The sequence below is a fragment of the Dinoponera quadriceps genome, unplaced genomic scaffold, assembly GCF_001313825.1.
Source record: "Dinoponera quadriceps isolate SergipeBrazil2010 unplaced genomic scaffold, ASM131382v1 scaffold1609, whole genome shotgun sequence".
NCBI classification, from domain to species: domain Eukaryota; kingdom Metazoa; phylum Arthropoda; class Insecta; order Hymenoptera; family Formicidae; genus Dinoponera; species Dinoponera quadriceps.
Window position 1 is genome coordinate 173,417 of NW_014555756.1, and position 21,364 is coordinate 194,780.

Sequence of the window (21,364 nt, forward strand, 5' to 3'; positions counted from 1 at the left end):
GACGATTATTTGAGCGATGATGAAACTCACACGTGCGACAATAGAGCGCGATTATGCGATACACGCGGTAATCGCAGTATTCGTCACGCTTGGTGTTTGGTTAAGTGTTCAAAGGTGTTCACCTCCGAATCTTCGTCTGCACGTGAAGTTATCGTCACTATCGTCGATCAACGTCAACAACGACGACGACGATGATGATTGCTGACCCGATAATCGTCGCGCCGATTTTCTCACGGTCGCGATCTCGCGCGCGCGCACGCGAACCTATCGTGCATCGAATGTTGTTAACACGTTGAATACCGTGACGATCATCGGAGACGCGCTATTAGACGCCGCGTTTCATTGAGTTACGTATAGAGCATAATTAATTGCATTCGAAGGACAGGCTCACGTCGAGGTGATAAAAAATTCATCGGTCATTCGTCTTACATCCGTGAGGTTGCCTCCGCTCGTTGGTCTTTCGTATCGTTATTATATCGTTATTGTCGCGTTGTTATCGTTAGTATCCTGAGCAATCTTGAAAATTCCATTGAAAAAATCGACTGTAAGGCTGAGTGAAAGAGAAAGAAAAAGAAAGAAGCAAGATAAAAGACATGCGCTTCAAGTTACTTTTATACAGAGAAAAAGACCTCTTTGGCTTTGATAACATTTTTGTAATTGAAACAAATCTGTCTTTTGGAATAGAGAAATAATAAGCGGATATTTGATTCAACAGACAGGATTGTTTGGTTTCTCAAACAATATCTTTACGTCAAATATTCCTTTTATATTTTCATCCAAACATTACAATGATTATCGTAAACAACATATTATTTGAGAGGTATAACACTATGTCAGAAAATTATTGAAGAATCTCTTTTGGTTTCAGTAGAAAAATATTGAATGTATAACGAAACAGCTGTATAACAAATTGTTTCTTTTTTTACTAAAAATCAAGTATCGTTTCCCCTAAATAATATCGTGTCGAATGACCGATGAATTTTTTATTATCTCGACGCTGTCCTTCGAATGCAATTAATTAGCTCTGTACGTCAACTCAACGAGACGCGGCGGCATAATAGCGTCGTTCTCTGGCTTTCCATCAGAGGCGTGTTACAGGTGTGCGATCGGGGTTCATCGGGGATGATTTCGCGGCGAGCGGAAATTCCGCGGATCGAAGCCGACAACACACAAGTGATGATCCGAGAGATCTAGTTTCATCTTTAATATCGAGCGACGCGCTCGCGAACGAAGTCAATTAGCGGATGTCGGTTCGCGCGTGACACCACCGGTTATCAGCGGCGATTTCGCGGGACCGCCGAGATGATCCACGTTGGACGAGCGAGGGGGAGAAAAAGGATGAGGGTAGGGGGAGGACGGGCGCGCGCGCGAACAGAGTTAATGAATGAACGGGAACCTCAGGGTGGGCGGGGCACACAGCGGCGGCGGCACGGGACTCTTCTTCCGGTATTCCTTCAACGACGTAATAAGCCAGAAAACCGGAACTCTCGTTCGACCTCGCGGGGAGGAGGCGGAGGAGTCTTCGACCACCCTCTGCGCGGAATGATTTCCCCTCCGCGCGGGGAGGAGGAGGAGGAGTGCGTTGACTCCTCCTGCGGTTTATCGAGAACCCAATCGGACAGTCAACGCGCGAATTTTCCCAGAACGCATTTCCCGACTCTGACACGTCCGGTTTCCCAGCGACAGTTTCCGAAGATCGCGATCGGAAGCGGTGTGAGGGGCACCGGGCTCGCTCCCGATTCGGATTACGAGGTGCAACGAGGAGTCTTTCTCTCTCTCTCTCTCTCTCTCTCTCTCTTTTCTCGCGCAAATCTCGGAGATCTCGTCAATGCTGAGCCAAGATAATCTCAGCCCCGGCTGGGTCGTCCCCTTTCCGAAGGTCGCTTTCCGCTCTCCTCGTCGTGGTCCTCGTGAGGCCGACGGCGACGAGCGCCACTTCGCCGCCCTGCGAGGACCACAACGACGTTCTACTTCTTCTTCTTTCTCCTCTTTCTCTTCTTCTTCTGCGACGGGCCAACGAAGAAAGAAGCCCGAATCCGACGTGTACGCGCGGAAGCTTTCCGGGGAGGTGGAAGCTCTGCCGGCGCCGGGGGTGGGTCGATAGATGCCGACGTCGAAAGATAGGGGGGGAGAGAGAGAGAGGGTGAGAGAGAAAGAGAGACAGACAGAGAGTGCAGGGCTCTTTCGCCTCCCAGGCCGCAGCACCACCCGCGCCCCGATATTCGCGCGCGCTACTACCACCCTTTGCCGGCTCCCTTAAGTAACCCTCACACCGAACCTCACGCGCCGCGCTCCGAGATGAAAGTGAACCGAGCGGCACTTTCGGGGTGACTCGACATATTTTATAGCGGACACTATTCTACGCGCAATAATGAAATATTTTACAGGGAAAGTACCGGGCAGCCAGGGGGAGAAATATCAACGTTCAACGTAATTTTGTAATAAAACAATAAATATCTCGTGAGGTATATATAAAAATAAAAATGAACAACTATAAAAAGTATGTGCTGAGAGGACAAAAATCTTTTAGCAATAAAAAAGATTTACTCGGTAGGTACTAATAACATATTTACTTGTATCAATATAAACGTTTTTACATTGAGAAGGAATTTTTCTCAACTGAGGAAGTATACATTTCCCTCAATCCGTGGCTTTTCATAAAAGTGGACAAATCCATAAAAAAACGCCGTGTTAACTCGAAAATTAAATTGGATATTTCATGAAAATAATTGTGTATTTTATATATTTGAACAAAAGATTTTAGATTTAAGTAAACATGTTACATATTATTGATATCCACCGAATAAACATATGTTTTTATTTTTTGGATATTTTTTCTCTCAGTGTAAAAATGACAAAAAATTATAGGCATATACGAACCAAATATTGGTCTTGCAATGAAAGAAAACAACTTATAAAATTTCATAATCAATGTATACATTAGAATAGGAAATATTTTCTTTAATACATTGATTATGTAATTCCAAATGGTGCTGGCTCTTATTCACCTACAATTCTTGGCAACTTTCTAATATTATGTGATACAAAAATGTTTATAATTCATATTAAAATTCGACGAAAATAAGAATATATTTTCGATAGCTATTCGCTCTGAAATTCGGTCCGCGAGGAAATAAATGAAACGTTACGAAAAATTAAAAGGAAATAACGAATCGAACAAACGATTCAAAGTATTGCAAAGCAGCATTCATCATTCAGCCACCGTGCGATAATCATGACGAGACAAACCCGGGTGGAGACGTGAAACTTTCCTCCCGAGAAAACCCGAAACGGACCGCGAGCGGTCTTCTGAAAAATCGCGCCCGCGGTCTGCGCGAGAATTTCCTTCCAACCACGTGGTGAATTTCCTCCTTCGCGTTTTCCTCGAATGTCGCGGGACTTCCGATTGCAATGCGACGTATCGTGACGACCGCCAACGAATTTATAACTCTCGGGGCCCCGCATATCAGCGTGGAAAAATTTCCTATCGCGGGACTGTAAATTTCCGCGCGAAACAAAATTATTGCTTCGACGACGACGAGTCTCGTGAAACGATCGGAGCGAGATACGAGAGCGAGCTCTCGTCCAAAGAATTCGCCGATTCCAGGTTCACTTCTCCTTTTGCAACCTCGGGCATAAACGGACCATTTTCCGCTCGACTTACGTGTGACTCTCGGCACACCCCGTATAAGAGGCAGTTTCGAACGGCGAGTCTCGGTCACGCGTTGATATTTTAAACACGTATCGATTGAGCGCGCACAAACACACTCCCTGCCCGCCGATTGAATTAGCCCGGTTTGTCAGCGCGAAATATGCAAATCGCGACGAGTACTTATGCAATTCATGTAAAACGCTACACGTGCTACGGTAAACCCGCCGCTGCCACGCCGCGCTGCCGCTTAGCCTCGCCCGGCGGCGCTATGTGCGTCGTGTATCACATTAACGATATTCAATGGTTTTATGTACACTTGCATTGTTTTCACGGCAATTAAAATTCCACTTAACCTCTTCTAACTCGAGCAGCCGCCGTTTCACTTCGAGAACGCTGTATCATTCTCTTTCTCTCTTCAAATGTATTCACATCGCCTCTGTACACATACACATTTTACTCTATTTCATTATATTTAATCACTAAGAATCCATTTTTCGCCAATAAGAGCCAATTAAGGATATTGCGCATAATAAAAATTATTATTCGCGCTACTAAACATCCTTGAACGGCTCTTGTCGGCCAAACATTAATTCTTAGTGACTAAATATAGCGAGATACAGTAAACTGAATAATTACTCGCTGCCAACATCTTTGGCAAAGCCGATATATATTTTTGTGTGGGCGATTACCGTAATTGAATTTCTCGCCTCTTGCCGCCGAGCTACCGGCGCTCTATACGCCGATTATCGCCTACTTTGCTCCGAAAATCGCGGGACGGACAAGAGAAAAAAAGTTCGACGGGGCGCGCTCGAAACTCGTCGCTGCCTTCGGCTCAGCAACGGGGCAACACTCGAAAACACGAGTGGTTTGATAAGTTATTAATACCGTGCTTAAATAAAAGTCAGTTTCGGCGAGTTATGGGCGAGTCCGATCGACATCACGATACCGCCTCCACCGGTGTGCTATGCGGAAAGCGGTTAACGCGGATTAAGTTCTATTTAATACGCAAGCGTGAAGCACGCACACAGACACGCACACACTCGAAATTACGTAAAGCTCTCCGAGCAGAACGAAGACTCTCTTTAAGCTTCGGCGCACGGAAAATACCCATCTGCAAAGTACAGGCTACGTACTAAATTTAACGTAACGTAACACAGAGAAGAAGAGAGAAAGAAAGGCAGAGAGAGAAAGAGAGAGAGAGAGAGGGAGACAGAGAACAAGGAAGTGAATGATCAAGGCGTCCCTTAAACGGAGCTCCGTAAGTTTATATTCCGTTTGCGAGGGTTGTGCGTGATAAAAAATCCAGACAGCCCGCGAGTCGAAGGTGGTCGCGAGATGCAAACGTATCGCCGCCTCGTGCAGCACCAGGAGTAACGATGCGAGAGATACGCTGTACTAACGGCTCGGCGTAATGTTTTTCGTGCAACACAACAACACAGAACGCACCGATCACGCGCTAATGATCAACGATGAAATACGCGTGCTGCGCATCATTAGTTGCGCGCGACAATTCGCAATTTGAATTGAAGGAGCGACAATGACGAAGCCGTGCACGTAAAAAAACCGAAAGAGGGTCATTACCCCGGCGCGGAACTCCCCCCGTCGCCAGGATCGGGCAAATATGCGCTTGCGATTTAAGTGACGTGCGCTTCGCCTGTTATTCATGAGCGAAAAGACGCACGACAATTAAGAGAAAGAAGAAGAAGAAGAAGAGAGCGAGTGAGAGAGAGAGAAAGCGACGGAGAGAGGTGAGTGCTTGCATCGAGAAATCAATTCGTCTAACTTTACTCGCAGAAAAGAAATGTTTATAAATCGTTGGGTCCTCCCCCTTCCCTCTCTCTGCCCTCCCCGAAATATGTATCGTCAGTTGTCGATGCCACACACACACATGCGCGCGCGGCAAAATGCATGTGAAAGTTGCGACACAACGGCGGTGGCGACGACGACGGTGGCTGTAAAAGTTCTGTCGGCCTTTGGCGCACAATCGTGACATTATTTCCCGTACTGAATGCCAACGCCGTTAGGTACATTGTTCAGGCGCAACTGAATGAGCACCGATTAAAAATAAATGCCTATATAACACCGCTGACGTAGGGAAGCAATTTTAGTTATTAAAGAGGTACGCTCCCGAGGAAGAATAAAATGTTGCGTCCAAGTAAAGGTGAGATACCGATAGAGACCGATCTGTTCTTCCCCGGTTTCCTTTTGCTCTATTTATCTCTCTCTCTTTCTCTCTCTCTCTCTCTCTCTCTCTCTCTCTTTTTTTTATCCCGCGGCTCGCACGCCCGGCGTACACCTTCGTCCTCTTCTCGTGTGCGCGAGGGGGAGAATACGGATTAATTAACACCCTGTAATATCACACAACGACCTCGTCATTGTCGTTCGACATCGATCGATGTGTATCGAGCGTTCGGAAGAGAAAATCGCGATCTTACTTTTTTTTAAGAAAATTCGCTCACTATAAGTGCCATATTTCCAGTGACGCGTGAAAAAGGAACCTTGCATACATTTACTATTTATCAAGCAAAATTACGTTCCCATACATTTATTTCACTTGAATAATAAATGTTAACTTGAAACGAAGCTGAGGTAAATATATATACACAATATTACTATTGTTTTTTTTTTCTTATTAATGTTATATTTATGCATCAGTTGACCTAAATAGATGCACAGACAATAGGAAGAGATATATAAATATTTAAATATATTTAATGTATATACTTGTACCTCAAATATTACTATAAGTTACAAGCTTTCCACTAGTATATTTTCAAAACGAAAATTTCGTGTTAAAAACGGTACACGGAAATTTTGTGTTACTTTAACACGGAGAAAGTATGTTAAAAAGTGCACGAACATAATATTAAATTAATACATTCACTTTGTCAACACATATTTGTGTGCTTTTTATCATATTCCCCCGTGTTGAAATAACAGAAAATTGTTTGCTTATCTTTATCTTATATTTCGTCAAACCTCCTTAAGTTTTGAACGACGCGATCGCCCTCCGTCGATTCGGAGATGTCTGTCTCTCTTCCAACCGGAACGCTCAAGAAAGTCGAAAGGCGGAACGAGTATGCCTCGCACGAACGCCCGTGCCTGCTCGGGAACGCGTCGGTGTTGCCGGTCTGGATCGCCGCGCGATGGGAAGAACAATTCCAGTCCGACACACACACGTGTTTCCGCCGTGGCTCGCGCTAAAATTAATTTCGACCGAACCGGCGAAGGATTATAATCGGCGAAAAAGAAACACGGCGCCTCCTCTCGCCGCTCGACGACGCGTAGCAGATTTTACCCGGGCGGAACTTTTCACGATTCGACACTCGATCGCCGCGATATTTTTTGCAATATCAGTAGAAATCAGAGAAAGAAAGAGAGAGAGAGAGAGAGAGAGAGAGAGAGAGAGAGAGAGAGAGAGAGAGAGAGANGAGAATGAAGACACTCAACCGCTCTTTCTCTTTTTTTCCCTCCCTCTCTCTTTTCTCGGCACGCGTAAAAATAGCTGCGACGGTCCCGAAAATATGCGAGTCTATTTTCCCGTTAATTACACTGCCCAGCAGCCTCTCTTGTGTGTGTATGTTTCTTTTTCTCTCCTCTCGTACTGTCAACGGCGATAGACGCGATCGAAGTCATGATGCTAAAGTTACACGCCGTATACGGACGCGTTTCAGAGTTTACGCATGTGGAGAGGAGAGAGCAAAAAAAGAAAGAGAGAGAGAGAGAGAGAGAGAGAAAGGGGGGGGGGAGGCAATTAACGCACGATTAACGACCGCGTGTTTTCAGCGATCGCGTGATTGCGCAATCAACGACGACGATGGTTTCAGCGATTCAATGAGCCCTATTTTTAAAGCCCGACGCGCTCGTTCGCTCGCTCGCGAGAGAGAGAAGGAGAGAGAGAGAGAGAGATACGATAGCGCGTTTTTATCAGCTTATCTCCGCGTGTTTATCGGCCACCGCGAATATGCGAGGTGAGTCCGCGCGTATATTTGTTGATCGTTAACGCGCCGATTGTTCGGCGGCGCGTTTTACACGACGAAACAATTGGGCAGCTTATATTTTCCACGTGTCCGTACACTCATCCGCGCTCGCTCGCTTATTCGCTCGCGCGTGCGCACGTGTGCACGCTTGTATGCAACGTTCCACGCGGGAAACATTTATAGGACGCGGAGGGGCCGGGGGGGGGGGGGGGGGGATCTTAAAACGAGGAAAAATAAAGGCCTCTTCCTATAAACACACGTCCAAAAAGGTGTAGCCGCAAAGTTATAAGTGCCGGGAGTGCGTTGGCTAATATATCGAAGGTAAAATATCGATACTTCGATAGTTCAAAGTATCATAAGTATTCTTACATGAGTCGTGGGGTGAAATGGCGGCGGCGGCGATGTAAGCCGTGAATAAAAATGGATATAAATAAAACTTTTTTTTTATATATATACCAATCCTCACGTACACACACACACACATGCGCGCGCGAGTGCACACGCCCGCGCGATTATTTTGGCGTGACATACGCTCTGAGATCTTTTCCTCTTTGCGATAAGAAAAGGCGATGCGTGCAGCACCGTCCCGTCGCGTGCGCATGTGTGTGTGTCTGTACGTAATTTCAATTCGTAAAATTAACGGGATTACGGTAAATCCTCGGAAAGAGAAACTGCTCGCCGACGGTGCTTTTCGACTGTAAACGGCGGTGGGAGTTCGCGCCGCCATTTAACGCGAAATAGGCGGAATATTCGAAACTCGGGGATTAACGTAATATTCCGCTCGATCGAACGAGCCGCACTACGATGACGTCCACACATATGCGTGCACACCAACGAATCTGTGCAGAATCTGTACTTATGGACTGAGAGACAGAGAGGGAGGGAGGGAGAGAGAGTATGCAGATGTTCCCGATACATATATCGAACACGCGTAAATTCGCTGTAATTTGCCGGATAATTAAAGGATAATTAAAGATTATCGGGACACGTCGTGGAGAACAACGCCCCCTCTCCTTCCCCCCCCCCTCTCTCTTTCCCTCTCCTTACTGCGGCCGGCTAAATTGATCGCAGCCCGTTAAACGGCAATACACGATAAGATTCATTGCTTGTCGTTACCAACCGATTACAATGTAACACGTACATAAAGGCGCTCGCATTTGTCTCCCGGCGGCGACGGGAAAAGAGGGAGAGTGAACGGAGTAAAAATAAAGACCAATAAAGCACGTGAAATGAAACGGCTTTTTCTATTACCGTCCACCACCGCGCGCGGCACGCTTTTCTCCTTCCCTCCCCCTCCCCTCCAACTCGCTGTGTGCCTGATTATTTTATACACGTTACGCGCAGTCCCGTGCGCGTTGAAAGCGCGACTCTGTCGAATCATTTCGGACCTTGGCCAACTCGCGATTATTGTTTCTATTATTTAGACAGAAGCACAAAAGACCTCGGGTGCCGCGTTAATAGTTTCGATTGTCGGATCTGTGACTTATCGTCGTGTCATGAAATAACGAAGAGGGAAAGAGGAAAAGAGAGAAAGAAGGAGGGGGATCTCATGAAGTCTCGAGAAAAGCGAAAAACCGAAGTACAGGCGAAATTGCAATAAATTATCGATCGGAATTAAAGTCACAACCGGACCCCGAGCGGGACTGAATAAATTATACGGTAAAGCGAAACCGCAGGCGAGACCCGGTCCCGCCGCCGCCTCTGGAAGATTTGAAACCGGCTCCGCTGAATCGGAAAGTTTCGGAGACGCCGTGCATCCACAGCCGCGTCTCTAAATGTCAGCGTCGAACGAGGCACTCGACAGAGAGACTGATGTAAGCGGTTATTATACCGGTATCGGTGCGAGAGAATACGATTCTAATGTATCTTCTTCTGCGCATTCTTATAAATATTAATTTCCGACTTAACATATTCCAATCACAAACGTTGATATTCTGCGATCCTTATAAATATTAAATAATCCCGCCAACCGGCAATACACATACATACGCGCGCGCACACACATACGCTAGTTATAACATAGAATGGTGTAAAAATCGCACTGAATTAACCGCGAGACTTTGTTATTCGCGTCTCTCATTGATCACCGCCATCCGCCTGCGCCGTTCTCGCTAACAGTTCGAGAAGCAGCGAACGCAGCAGTCACCTCCATCGTTTTCACCGTAGTTGTTCTTCCTTTTTTTCAGCGTTAAAAATATACCCTTAAGGAAAGCATCGTTTTCCATCCATAGGCCGTCCGGTCGCCAAAGCTTATACCGGAATCTCCCTACGGTTCGTGCATTGTCCGATTATATTTATTTTCCAGCAGCTAAAAAGGCGCATAGTTTTCCGCCGCGAGCGAATTTCTCCGGCGGACGCGCGAGCCTTTAACACTCTTCTCGCATATTTCTCCGGCGGTGGCTCCGTTTTTAACATCTCACATCCGACTTTTCCCGGTTTTCGCGATTTTCCAGGCGCAATCCGATTGCATGATGTGTCAAACGCACGGCGAAAATAGCGCCGCGCGGAAAATATCCCGGCAAAGGACCTTCGCGAGCTAACGCACACGTTATTAAAAAAAATCACAGATCGATTTTACTATCGACTTATTTATAAGGACCTAATCGTTTTTTATCTTCAGTGATCGTAAATGCGACGTACACGACGAGAATCGCCTGAAAAGGAAGATTTTTCGCGATATAACGTACCTATTAACGGACATCTCTGTGTTCTTCGTTGGCTGCTGAAAATATTACAGCTGTTACATGTTTATTTTTAACGTTAAAAAGATACCCCTCGAATCGTTATCACGCACGCTGTCGTCAAAGTAGCCGGAATCTCCCCACGTGTGTATTGTTTAATTATACTTATTTTTATCCTCTACGACGTTACATTATATTTATTCATATTATATCAAATTCATTTTTTATCATTTTCAGAATACTATTCCTTCGTTAAGAAGTTTCACGACGTTCTCGTCGAAAAGCTGCCGGAGACTCGACGAAAGACGCGACCGCGATATACGAAAAGGAGGCTACGGTGATTTTCAGAAAGACAGATTTCCACGATATCCTCACTTTCTCAGCACTTACAACAAGCACAATCTTCGCGTTCGATTTTCGTCCGCAACGTTTGACGCCGAATAACCGATCGTTAAAAGGCGCGCCGGTACTAAGGACGTATCTTTTTAAGAACTCGACTTTTTCTTGGAGAGGATTTAAAAGGATTGTCGTAGACTTAATTATGGAGTTATTTACCTCACTGAAGGCCTTCGCAGCCTAACGCACACGGATTAAAAATAACAAATCGATTTCATGATCGACTTATTTATAAGAGCCTAATTTTAGTTTTGCACAACGACGCGCGCGCGCGCGACGGCACCTGCCTAAAGTAAAAACCGCCGGCGCACTCTCTTCTCTCGATAATTATAATATATTTATAAATATATTAAAATATATATTTTTACACGCTTTCTTTTACACACACGCGCGCGCGCACACACACGCACACTCTCGAACTCACGTCCGAATTCGCCGCACGGCACATCCTCAACCTCCTTCTTTTTTTTCCAGGTACACTGTGTCACGGTACATACACACACACACACACAACCGGCCGATTAAAATATTCCCGATTCCCGAGCAAGAAAAAATCCAGTCACAGGAGAAAAATACACGCCCGGCTGCGTAACATGCGCGGGTTTCTTCCTTTCTTTTGTTCCGAGCAATCGTTCGCACTTTGCAGCGATTCTCTCCGCGAACAAAAAGAGGGAGGAGCGATACAGAAATAATAAAAGCCTTCCCCCTCCCCACCGAAAAAAAAAAAAATACCCGAGCGCACAAATACGGCCATGTTTACACGATACATTCCGCTAAATAACGGCCATTCAGTTCGCCAACCGTTCTCCGTATTGCCCGGTGCACAAAGGTCACCGTCGTAGTAGTACCGGCGACGGATCCGCCGCCTCGTAATGCGCGGCTACGGAAGCGACCGCAATCTTTAATGTCACTACTTCCGGGGCCGCTGTTTACGAGCGCGCTAATAATACTCGGACGACCGGCGGCGGCGCTCCGACTACACACGCTCGGTATACAGCTGGATTACTCTCGGCGAATTTACTCCCGCAACCCGATTTTGCCGCTCTCTCGGATCGTCCGTCCTCGTGCGTATCTCACGTACATGTATATCGCGACATCACTCGCGTCGTTGAGACGCAGTCCTACGACATCCATCGAAAACGCACTCCTACCGGATAACACCGGAAGAATCCGGATCGTTGGGTAAGTCGGTGGACGCACTGGCGGAAGCGGAGTTCCTCTCGCACAGAGAAAAGTTTCTCCAGATTTAGTATTTCTATCCAACTGCTTTTATAGGAAGATTACTTCAAACACGCAAAAAAGTAGCGTAAAAAATACATCTCTCACTCGCGACATATCTAAAACCCGTCAAAATTATTACTGAGGAACACTCTGATGTATTTCCTTGTTAGATCGTAGTTGCTGGAATACAGCACATACCAGCGAGACGTTCATACCCAAAGTACACGTTTTACGACGGATCGGTCGGAGGAGGTGAGGAGGGTTGCAAAAGGTGACCCGAGCAACCTGTGGATGCAGCGATCGCGAAGAATTCGTCGTCCCGCATGCAAAATCTCGTGCGTAAATACGAATAGACGTGAGCTATCTAACAGGAAAAAAAAGTGCGAACTCTCTCTCTTTCTCTCGCGATTTGACTCTCGATAACATGGGAACGAGGGAACGAACGAATCCGCGCGAATTGTTCCCCCGAATTCGTGCGAATTATTGTTTCGCGAGCGGACGTGCGATACGTACTGTTACATGCGTGTGCTTCGTCGGAGCCGCCGCGAGCAATCGCCGAAATTGAATCGCTGGCCCGCGATTTACAATTTCGCCGAATCGACGGGCGGTCGCGTTTCGGCTGCAGTTTCGGCAGCTCGAACAACTCTCGGCCGACCGGCCGGGCGCCAGGGAAAGGGCTGAATCGGCGGCCGATCGTCGCGCGTGGCCGTTAATTGAAAGCCTTTATCATGTGGACCGAGTCGGGCGAGCGCGACCTCGAGTTATATGGCGACCGTTCGCGCGACAGATCCTCCGGAGATCCGGAAAAAATCTGCGAAACGCTCCGGGATTTAGCCGGGATGTAACTACGCGCTCGATCCGCAGCGCGAGTCGAATGTATTAGAAATGACTCGAAATGTATCGAGATTCGCATCGTGATTTTTGATAATGCATCGATCCTTCCGAAACCCGCCGAATCAATTGAAACCATTAGTTTCTTCGACGCGTGCCTATGATGAGATTTACTTGGACGCAATAAAATCTATTAAATCTGAAGAAATCTTTTTTCTCAGAACAAAATAAACATTAAACCGTGTAGTTTGACGCAATCTGTTTTTATAGACAGAGCTTCCGCGAATTGCACATAAATTTTGACTCACCGCGAGTAGATCGCGTTCTGAGTGATTTCGAATAACCCTCGTTTCGAGAAAGATTTATTCGCGCGACGAATATATCGGGCAGCCTCTCCAAGTATTTTGCCGCTCCATCGCGCGAAAATTTCAACAGTCTGATATTAAAATTGCGAGACACCCTGTATGTAGGAGCGACTGGTTGAAACGCGTCCAACGATTAATCGCCGTAGCTCCCGCGCCGACGAAACACCGCCAAGTCTATTAAATTCGAAATTGTAGAAGGCGATGTGTCGGCGGTGACACGCGCGAAAAACCGTCAAGCGTCACGAGCGAGCGAGCAGCGATGATTTGATTTCCTCGCGGAATCGTTATCTTCGAGGAAACGTACGGCGAGATAAGAGCGATTGTGTGGCCGTAATGAACGCGTAATCCATTGTCACGGCCAAGTTTCGTTCGTCGGGCAAAATTAGCACGAGAGCGTCAATAAATGTGCGGTGAATTCATGACACTGACTGAAGCCTGACCAGTGCAAAAGTTTGATTCGCAGGAGGCAAAAAATGCATTCCTGCGTATCGAGACATAAAAATCGAAAATTCTTTCAACGACACGTCCGCCGAGAATTTGCATTTGCAACCAATGCCAATAACATGTCATGAGTACCGGCAAATACTTGACAAACTGAATATGTTGTCTTTACAAGAACAAAAAATGATTTTATTTACTTATAGCATGAACGAGAAAAAATCAATAGATTTTTTTCATAGAATATCAGCCGCTTTTAATAATGCCATTATGCACGCGATCTTATAAGTCTAATATATATATTTATGGTCATATTTTTCGAATTTTTTAAGGTCCTCATACTTAGGCCTTCACAATATTTAAATGTTCTGTTTATGTTGGGACGCTCTGTGTGTGTATATCTATATATATATATAAATATGTTAGATCTACGGGGCTTATGCGCGTTTTCTTTCGTTTATCCCCTCTTCCACGTTTGCAAGACGCTATACTTCATTCCTCTATTCCTTTATTATAAAAAAAAAAAAAGGATATTAAAAAAAAGTTGAGTTCATGTGACTGCTGCTATTATCAGCCTAATAAGGTAACTGGTTTCCTGACGGCAATCGATATACAAAGACAAATAAAAATGAATAATAAAACGAATAATTCATTAAAAAACCAAAAGTGTAAAAAATCATTTTTATAATATTTCTCATGATGTAGGCCTGAAAGACCTATGATGTTACTTAAGCGTCAAGATCTCCCGGGTGTTAATCCCAGGGTTAAAATTCGAAAACTAGCGGGATTCTTCGCCGTCAGCGAAATCGAGGAGAAATCGTAGATTGGTGAAAGTATTCACACAAAAAAAGGATCACCCGAGAGATGTCCCGCATATTTTTTCTACACCTGGAGAGTGTTATAAGTGTTATAATGTAGCGTCTCTCGTGGACGTGGGTAAACTGATCGATTCAGGGACTTCCCGAGAGCTTCTGAGAAACGGATAACACGAGCCTCTGTAGCTTTAATTTATTAGTTTCGCGCGAACGAGAACTTAATTTCACGATCCAATTAGATATGTGCGCATGCACACACATACACATATTTTCTTTAGAAATTTTGTACGAAACGCCGCTAACGGAATACAGCGGAGCTGGCAAATTTTCCAGAGTGAGACGTTCCGGCGGTTCGAGATGATAAAAATTCGCGACCGATAAGAGAGCGGCGCGCGGAGCCAGCTAGGGTTTCATTTCGCGGAATAGGTGTAGGGTAAATATGCACGCGCGGCTCGCGTGAATCACGAAACCACAAAGAGCATCCCGGGGAAAACAATGCGCTTAACGTGAGTGGCGACTTTTTCTTTTCGGATCGTAGCCGGGGCGAATTTGATATGCCGAGTCGGCGTGACACAAAAGGGCTCTCCCCGTCGCTCCCGCTCTCATGTTACCGATTCGCACGAAACTTCGTCGTCCTTTAAATCCGCGCCGGCGAACGGCCGAAACATATCAGAATTTTATACAAGACCCGACGCAAAACCGACGACCATATCTTGCAACTGTTAACATATGTATTACAGGTAAATCAGAGATAAAAAATTTGCAAAAATAAATCAGAGCCGATCCTTCGAAAATCTCTCGATGATTTTAATTTTATTTAATTTTTATTTAATTTTCCGTTGATTTTCATTTACGCTATGATAAGCTGGAAACTTGAAATTTGGCGAAATCAAGATGTTTGATTTTTCAACACTCTACCAATCAGAAGTTAATAAACCGTTGACAGGCTCTTTATCGGCGGTATGCTCGATGAGTAACGTGTTAACAAAATCTTAATTCGACGTCAGCACAACGTGACACTCGAGGGAAGTGTCGAGACCGAAGACGTGTCTCCGAGATCGCGAATGTAATTCGGCTGCGAGCGCGAAATCTTAAATTCTCGAGTGTCAAGAGGTCACTACACCGAGGAGAACCATCCGTCCATCGAAGACACACAGTCTCTCTCTCTCTCTCTCTCTCTCGACTCCGTTCCGGCTTGGTGAAAAAATCCATAGCACGACAAGAAGAAGCGACGATGGTGTATCCGGGTGGTACACACTGTGTATGTATAGCCAGCGTAGTATCGCGGAGCAGCGGCCGGTTGAGAGAGAAAGAGAGTAGAGAATAGAATAGAGGTAGAGAGAGGTAGAGAGAGAGAGAGAGAGAGAGCTGTCAAGCGCACGCCGGCCGCGCCGATCGACCTCGTGCACACAAGACGAGAGAAACGTACGTGACGCGGACGTCTCCCGGGCGGCGCCGGCATCGGCGTCAGCGTCGGCGGCCACATTCGCGAAAGACGCATGAATGAAACGACGCAGACGGACGAACGGACGGATGGATGGACGAATGAGCGAGTGAACGAATCTATGCTATTCTTCCGAATGAGGTAATAATCGCGACGCTGATAACCGCGATACGCCGAAAGAAATGCCGCAGCAGCACAGCACTTTCCGGAATGACGGAATTCATGATTGTCTCGTGGTCTCGCGCCGCCTCACGTCCCGTTGATTTTACGACGGCCGTTAAAACGAGTCCCTTTAGTCGCCTTCTAACATCTTACACCGAAAGAAAGAAACGCTGCGTCCGAGTAAACGGTTGTTATGGAATATCGGAGTAATTATTTCACTTGGATCAAGTGAATCCCGTTTGAATGCAAGCACTTTTCTCTCTTTCAATATGCTAAATTCATCAAGTGATATTTACCCAATCCAAGTGGAACAATTGCTCCGATATTCTTTGGCAAATATTCACGTGAATGTGACATTTTTCTTTTTCAGCGTGCGACGGAGAATGTGTGTCGGAATTATGTTGTAATTATTGAACGCACGTTTGGCCAGCCGGCGAGTTTGAATTCGGAACGGAATCTCCCGAGGGGAGTTCCTATCTCGAAATTTTCCAGCTAGAATTTTCGAGAGAAGGATTTCCACCTTTCTCGTCAAGAGCTGGGGGTTAAAGTAACAGCCACACACTGAGAAAAAAGAACTATTCAAAAATGTACTCGTTCATTTAACAAATAACGTTCGATTCGCGACAATATATCGTACAACCCGCAAATAAATGTTCACGTACTTCTTTCTCAGCGCAAAGATATTTGTCTGGTTACTCTGTACAACGAGTTACCGACGGTACGCTGACCCCGGAGTTCATTACGCTACTAGCACTATTATCTACGGCACTATTGTTATCGTGCCAAATGTACTACCGGCGATACGTTGCCGGGCAACGTATCGGATAACGAGTTTGCGAATGTAATCGGGGAGGAGTAAAAATCGGCGATTCCCCCCGACGATGGAATCGCACGCGGGACAGCGGCGCTATCGCGTCGTTTGTAAGCCGTAATTACGTGTTTCAGGGGGCAGAGAGCGAGAAAGAACACGTCTTCCTCGTTTCCTTTTGTCGGACAAGCACACCGCGACTAACCACCTCGCCGTCCACCTTGCGCGCCTCGTAAACCCCACGTTAACACAACTTACTCCCCGACGCACCCTCTCTCTTTCCCTTTCCCTTTCCGCGTATGAAAAGGGCGAGCAATTTGCGCAAGGCGAGAGCGTTATTACTATCGGACTGTCCGACACCTTTTCGTTAGTCTCCTCTCCTCGAGATCTAACCCGCCCCGCACGGCCACTCGCCTCTTATCAGCGCGCCGCCTGTTCTCCGACTAATGCGGGATTTACGCCGAGATAGCGGGGAAAGTGAGTCGAGTGGCAAATTAGTCGCTTACCTTCTTCAACAACGAACGACGACACGGGAGAGCCGGGGGTGACCCTCGTCAGTCATCGCGGCACGTCGGATTACGTTTTTTTTTTCGTTTTCCTCGCCTTTTTCTCTTTCTTTTTCCGTCGCATTCTCATCAACGGAGGAGAGCGATATGGAATTCGAAAGCGGTCGACGTGTCACCGATGCGTCATCGGCGATCCTCCTCGCCAAGCTGGGTACACACACCGAGCGGGTGAGCGGCGAACGCGAACTTTCGTTGCGACAATTTGAAAGATGAGTACTCCACAGCGAATCCCGAACGTTCCGGGCCGATTTGCGATAGGCGACGGCCTATCAAGGAAAGTTCGCGCTGGTAGTTCCAGGGTCTCGGGGAAACCCCGATTTTTTCTCAATTTTCCGCGGAATTTTCGTCGGAACTCCTTCATTACGGACGAAACAGGCTCGGCGGGTTTTAACCGAAGCGTGAATTTGTCCGAACGAATTTCTGCAACCTCCGGCCGGAAACCGGGAGAAATCCGCGGAGAAACTGGGGAAAAAACGGGGCTTTTTCCGAAACTTCCAAACTACAGCGCGTTCAGACATTTACTACAACGACGCGCTGCGCATTCGCCGTTCGTTTGCTCGGTGTACAACCACCACTCACGGGTTCTCGTTTTTTTCCTTTCCCGAGACGAAGGAGCGACTCGCGTGCGATAATCAGCTGCGTTAAACGATCCCCGTGCGCTCGCGCTCTCTCACGGGCGCGCTTCGTGCGACACGCGACGCGCGCGCGACTCATTGATTCTCCTTCGTCACGAGCGCAAGGCGATTGAACCACGCGCGACTAATTATGTAAGCGCGCAGGAGCTTCACTTTGTTGCCCCCTCCCCCCTTCTCTCGAGAGTGATCGCCGGCGGAAATTCGACCGGCGAGTGTGAGAGGGCGAGAGCAGCACGCCTCATCTCCGCGTGCACCCACGCGTCTCCAGGACCGCGCGCACCGGCGATCGTTCTCTTGCTACACGAGAAACCGCTCTCTCTATATTTGCACACGTATACGTGTGTGTGTCGGATGAAACAAAGTGGCACTCACCGAGTAACAGGAGTTTAAGTTCTCGCCTGGCATCCCGCTTGTCCCTCCGCAATTGCCTCTCGATCTCCTGATTGATGCGTTTTTGTTCCTTCGCCTCTTCCGACAGGCAGCACGCCATGGCTCAGGACAGCGGAATCCTCCTTAGACGGGAGGAGGAGTCGGCGAAGAAGGAGGCGACGAAGAGAAACGACCGGAGGTGAAGGGGAGAAGAAGGTGACGAAGGTGGTGGAGCACAGCCGGAGAAGAGCTCGTCGACGGAGGGGGCCGGGGGAGAGAGAGGAGGAGGGCGTACGAGCGATTCGCGGTGACAGCGAACGCTGCTCGCCGACCGGCGGCGACCTTCGTTGCGGCTGCTGCTCCTCTCTCTGTCACTCGATCTCTCTCTCTCTCTCTTTCTTTCGCGTGGTCTCGCGTGCGCTCCCTCCCTTCTTCTTCTTCTTTCCTCTGTCTCTATCTCTTTCTCTCCCTTTCTGCGTCGACGACGCTGCGATGCTCCCTGCGACGGTACTCGTTCGTCGGCGAATCGTCGTTCTGTCCGACGGGGACAGACGGGTATTATCTCGCCACCGCGATCACAGTAACGGCGGCGGCGGCGGCCACGACGACGACGGCGAACGAACGACGACGACGCCTCGTCGCCGTCCTCGTGGTCCCCGTGGTCCTCTTCCTCTCTTCCACTCTCTCCGTCTTTCTCGCCCCGGCACTGCCTCTGTCGCTCCCACTACCGCTGCGATTATCTCCGACGACGACGTTTCACACACTCCTAACAACTCACCACCACCAGCACAACCACTGCCACCACTATCACCACCGGCACGACGGTCACCACGACGACGGCGACGACGGCGACGACGAGGACGGCGGCGCCGAAGACGACGAAGACGACGACGGGGGAACGTCCCCGGCGACGTACCCGTGTTTCCCCCCTCAACGACGGCGGCGTCTACGCAGCGCCGCTGCTCCTGGCGAGGCTCGACGACGCCAGCGACGCATCAACGCGCGTCTACGCGCACGCACACGAGTCCTCGCGCCGCCTGTCGTCTTCTACTGCTCGCTCCTTCGCTCCGTTTTCGCTCGTTCGTTCGTTCTCTCTCTCTTTCCCTCCCTCCCTCTTGCTCTCTTTCTCTCACTCTATCTCGCGCGCGCGCTCCGTCTGGTCCGATTCGCGTCTCCGTCCCTCTCCTCTTCCCTTACTCTCCTTCTCTCTCTCTCTTCCTCTATCTCCCTCTTTCTCTCGCTCTCTTATCACACGTACGTACCGTCCCGAGATCGCGCTCGCTCGCTCGCTCGCACGCACGTTTCTCACCCTGGTACTGGCGAGAGATCGCCGAGGCGCACTACGCGAATCTCTCACCGTGCGCGCGTGTGTACATGGAAATATACCTGCACGCACCGTGCAGCACTCTCCCGTCCTTCTCCGTGTCTCTCTCTATTACTCACGCACGGCACACGCGTACACACATGTAATCACTGGGACGCGCACGTTTGCCTTTCCCACGGACGCGGCGTGTCGATCTGTCGAACGTTCTCTGTTACCGCGGTCGTTCGCGACGGACGTTCCCCCGCGGAGGGCGAGGTCCGTCTGTCTCTGTCTTTCTCTCTCCTCCTCTTCTCACCTCACTCTCTCTCTCTCTCTTTCCTTCTTCCTTCCTCTCGCTCGCTTCTTCACGCACTTCTCTCCACACCCCCTCACACTTCCTCCCGGTGTTGTTCGTTCGTGCTGTCTCTCTCTCTCTCTCCTTGCCGCGGAGTAGAGTCCGGCGCGCGGACACTTGACTACGCTACGGAAGCACGGATGGCACGTCACCCAGCCGAGTGACAACGGAGGAGCCTGGGTGGCGCACGTTCGTTCGAGCCGCGTACTACACGCACCGCGCGCGGCAGCTAGAGAGAGCTCTCGGGAGAGAGCAGCGTAGCGGCGACGTTCGCGATCGGCTCCCCGGCTCGCGCGGTGTTGGGTGTGGTAACCCACCGGCGCTTCGTCTCCCTCTCTCACTCTATCTCTCTCTCGCTCTCTATCCCCCTCGAAGCTCGCGCTCTCTCTCTCTCTCCGTCTCGCGCGCGCCCACCGTCTCTTGCTCGCTCGCTCGCTCACTCACTCACTCGCGCTCCCTCTGTCGCGCTCTTTCCTCTGGCACACGCGAAAAGCTGTCGCCGCTGCTGCTGCTGTCGCTCCGCTGTTACTGCTCCGACGCAGCGATTGACGCCACGGGACGACCGCGGCATACGCGGCACGACGCGCGTGGTCACGACGGCCACGACGAGCACGGGCAACACCACGACGACGACGACGTGTCGGATCGCGAAAGTCCGACACGATGCGCGCGATGCCTCTCGTCGTTCCTACCTCTGCTCTCTCTCTCGCTTTATCTGTATGTGGGTATATATACGTGTGCCTTCGTCTATCTGTATGCTGCCGTTACCGCTGGCTGCTGCTGCACGAGCGCCCACACCTCTCGAGCGGAGCGACTCCTCCTTGCGACACGCGCCGCGCCCGTCCGGCGCGCAGCTTTTATGAAGCGTCGCGCGAGCCGCGGAATCCTGTTAGACCAAACCAGATTGACGAAGCCCCGCGCGACACGGCACCCACGGCCAGCGGCTCCCGTTTCGCTCGTGGCTGCCTCCGCGTATCACCAGCACCGTAGGGCGCGGGGGGCGCGCACGTGTCCGCTAACGAGATTAAAATCGGCGAGTAGGAGGCGCGGCCGCCACCCGCCGGGGAGGAGGCACGGAGAACGTAACGGCGCTGCCGGTGCTGCCACCGTCGCGAGCGACGCTCTGGTTGCGTCGGTCGCCGCGTGTCCCGCCTTATCGGCCGAGCACCGCACGGTTGAGAGCGCGGCAGTTTTTATACGAACGATACCTCAAGTTTGAATGTGTGTAATGGCTCCGTGTTTATTTCATCTCCTGCTTCCACATTTCTCGCTTCTATTACGCAACTCCGAGTTCTTGTCCATTGGAACTTGTATGATGATGATGGTCTCCTGTCCCATTGCTT

At 48.8% G+C, this 21,364-nt stretch overlaps 1 protein-coding gene across 5 annotated transcripts in view; it reads right to left on the reverse strand.

The window, feature by feature from the left end:
- The window catches only part of LOC106745342 (guanine nucleotide-binding protein G(q) subunit alpha), a 31,923-nt gene extending 13,416 nt beyond the window's left edge, over positions 1-18,507 (reverse strand). For 4 of the 5 annotated variants that reach the window (XM_014620858.1, XM_014620859.1, XM_014620860.1 and 1 more), the window contains exon 1: positions 18,367-18,484. In XM_014620858.1, coding sequence (XP_014476344.1) covers positions 18,367-18,484 — 118 coding nt within the window. Of the gene's footprint in view, positions 1-18,366 lie in introns of all 5 variants that reach the window. The other variant, XM_014620864.1, reaches the window with a different exon arrangement.
- Between the last annotated feature and the right edge of the window lie 2,857 nt (positions 18,508-21,364).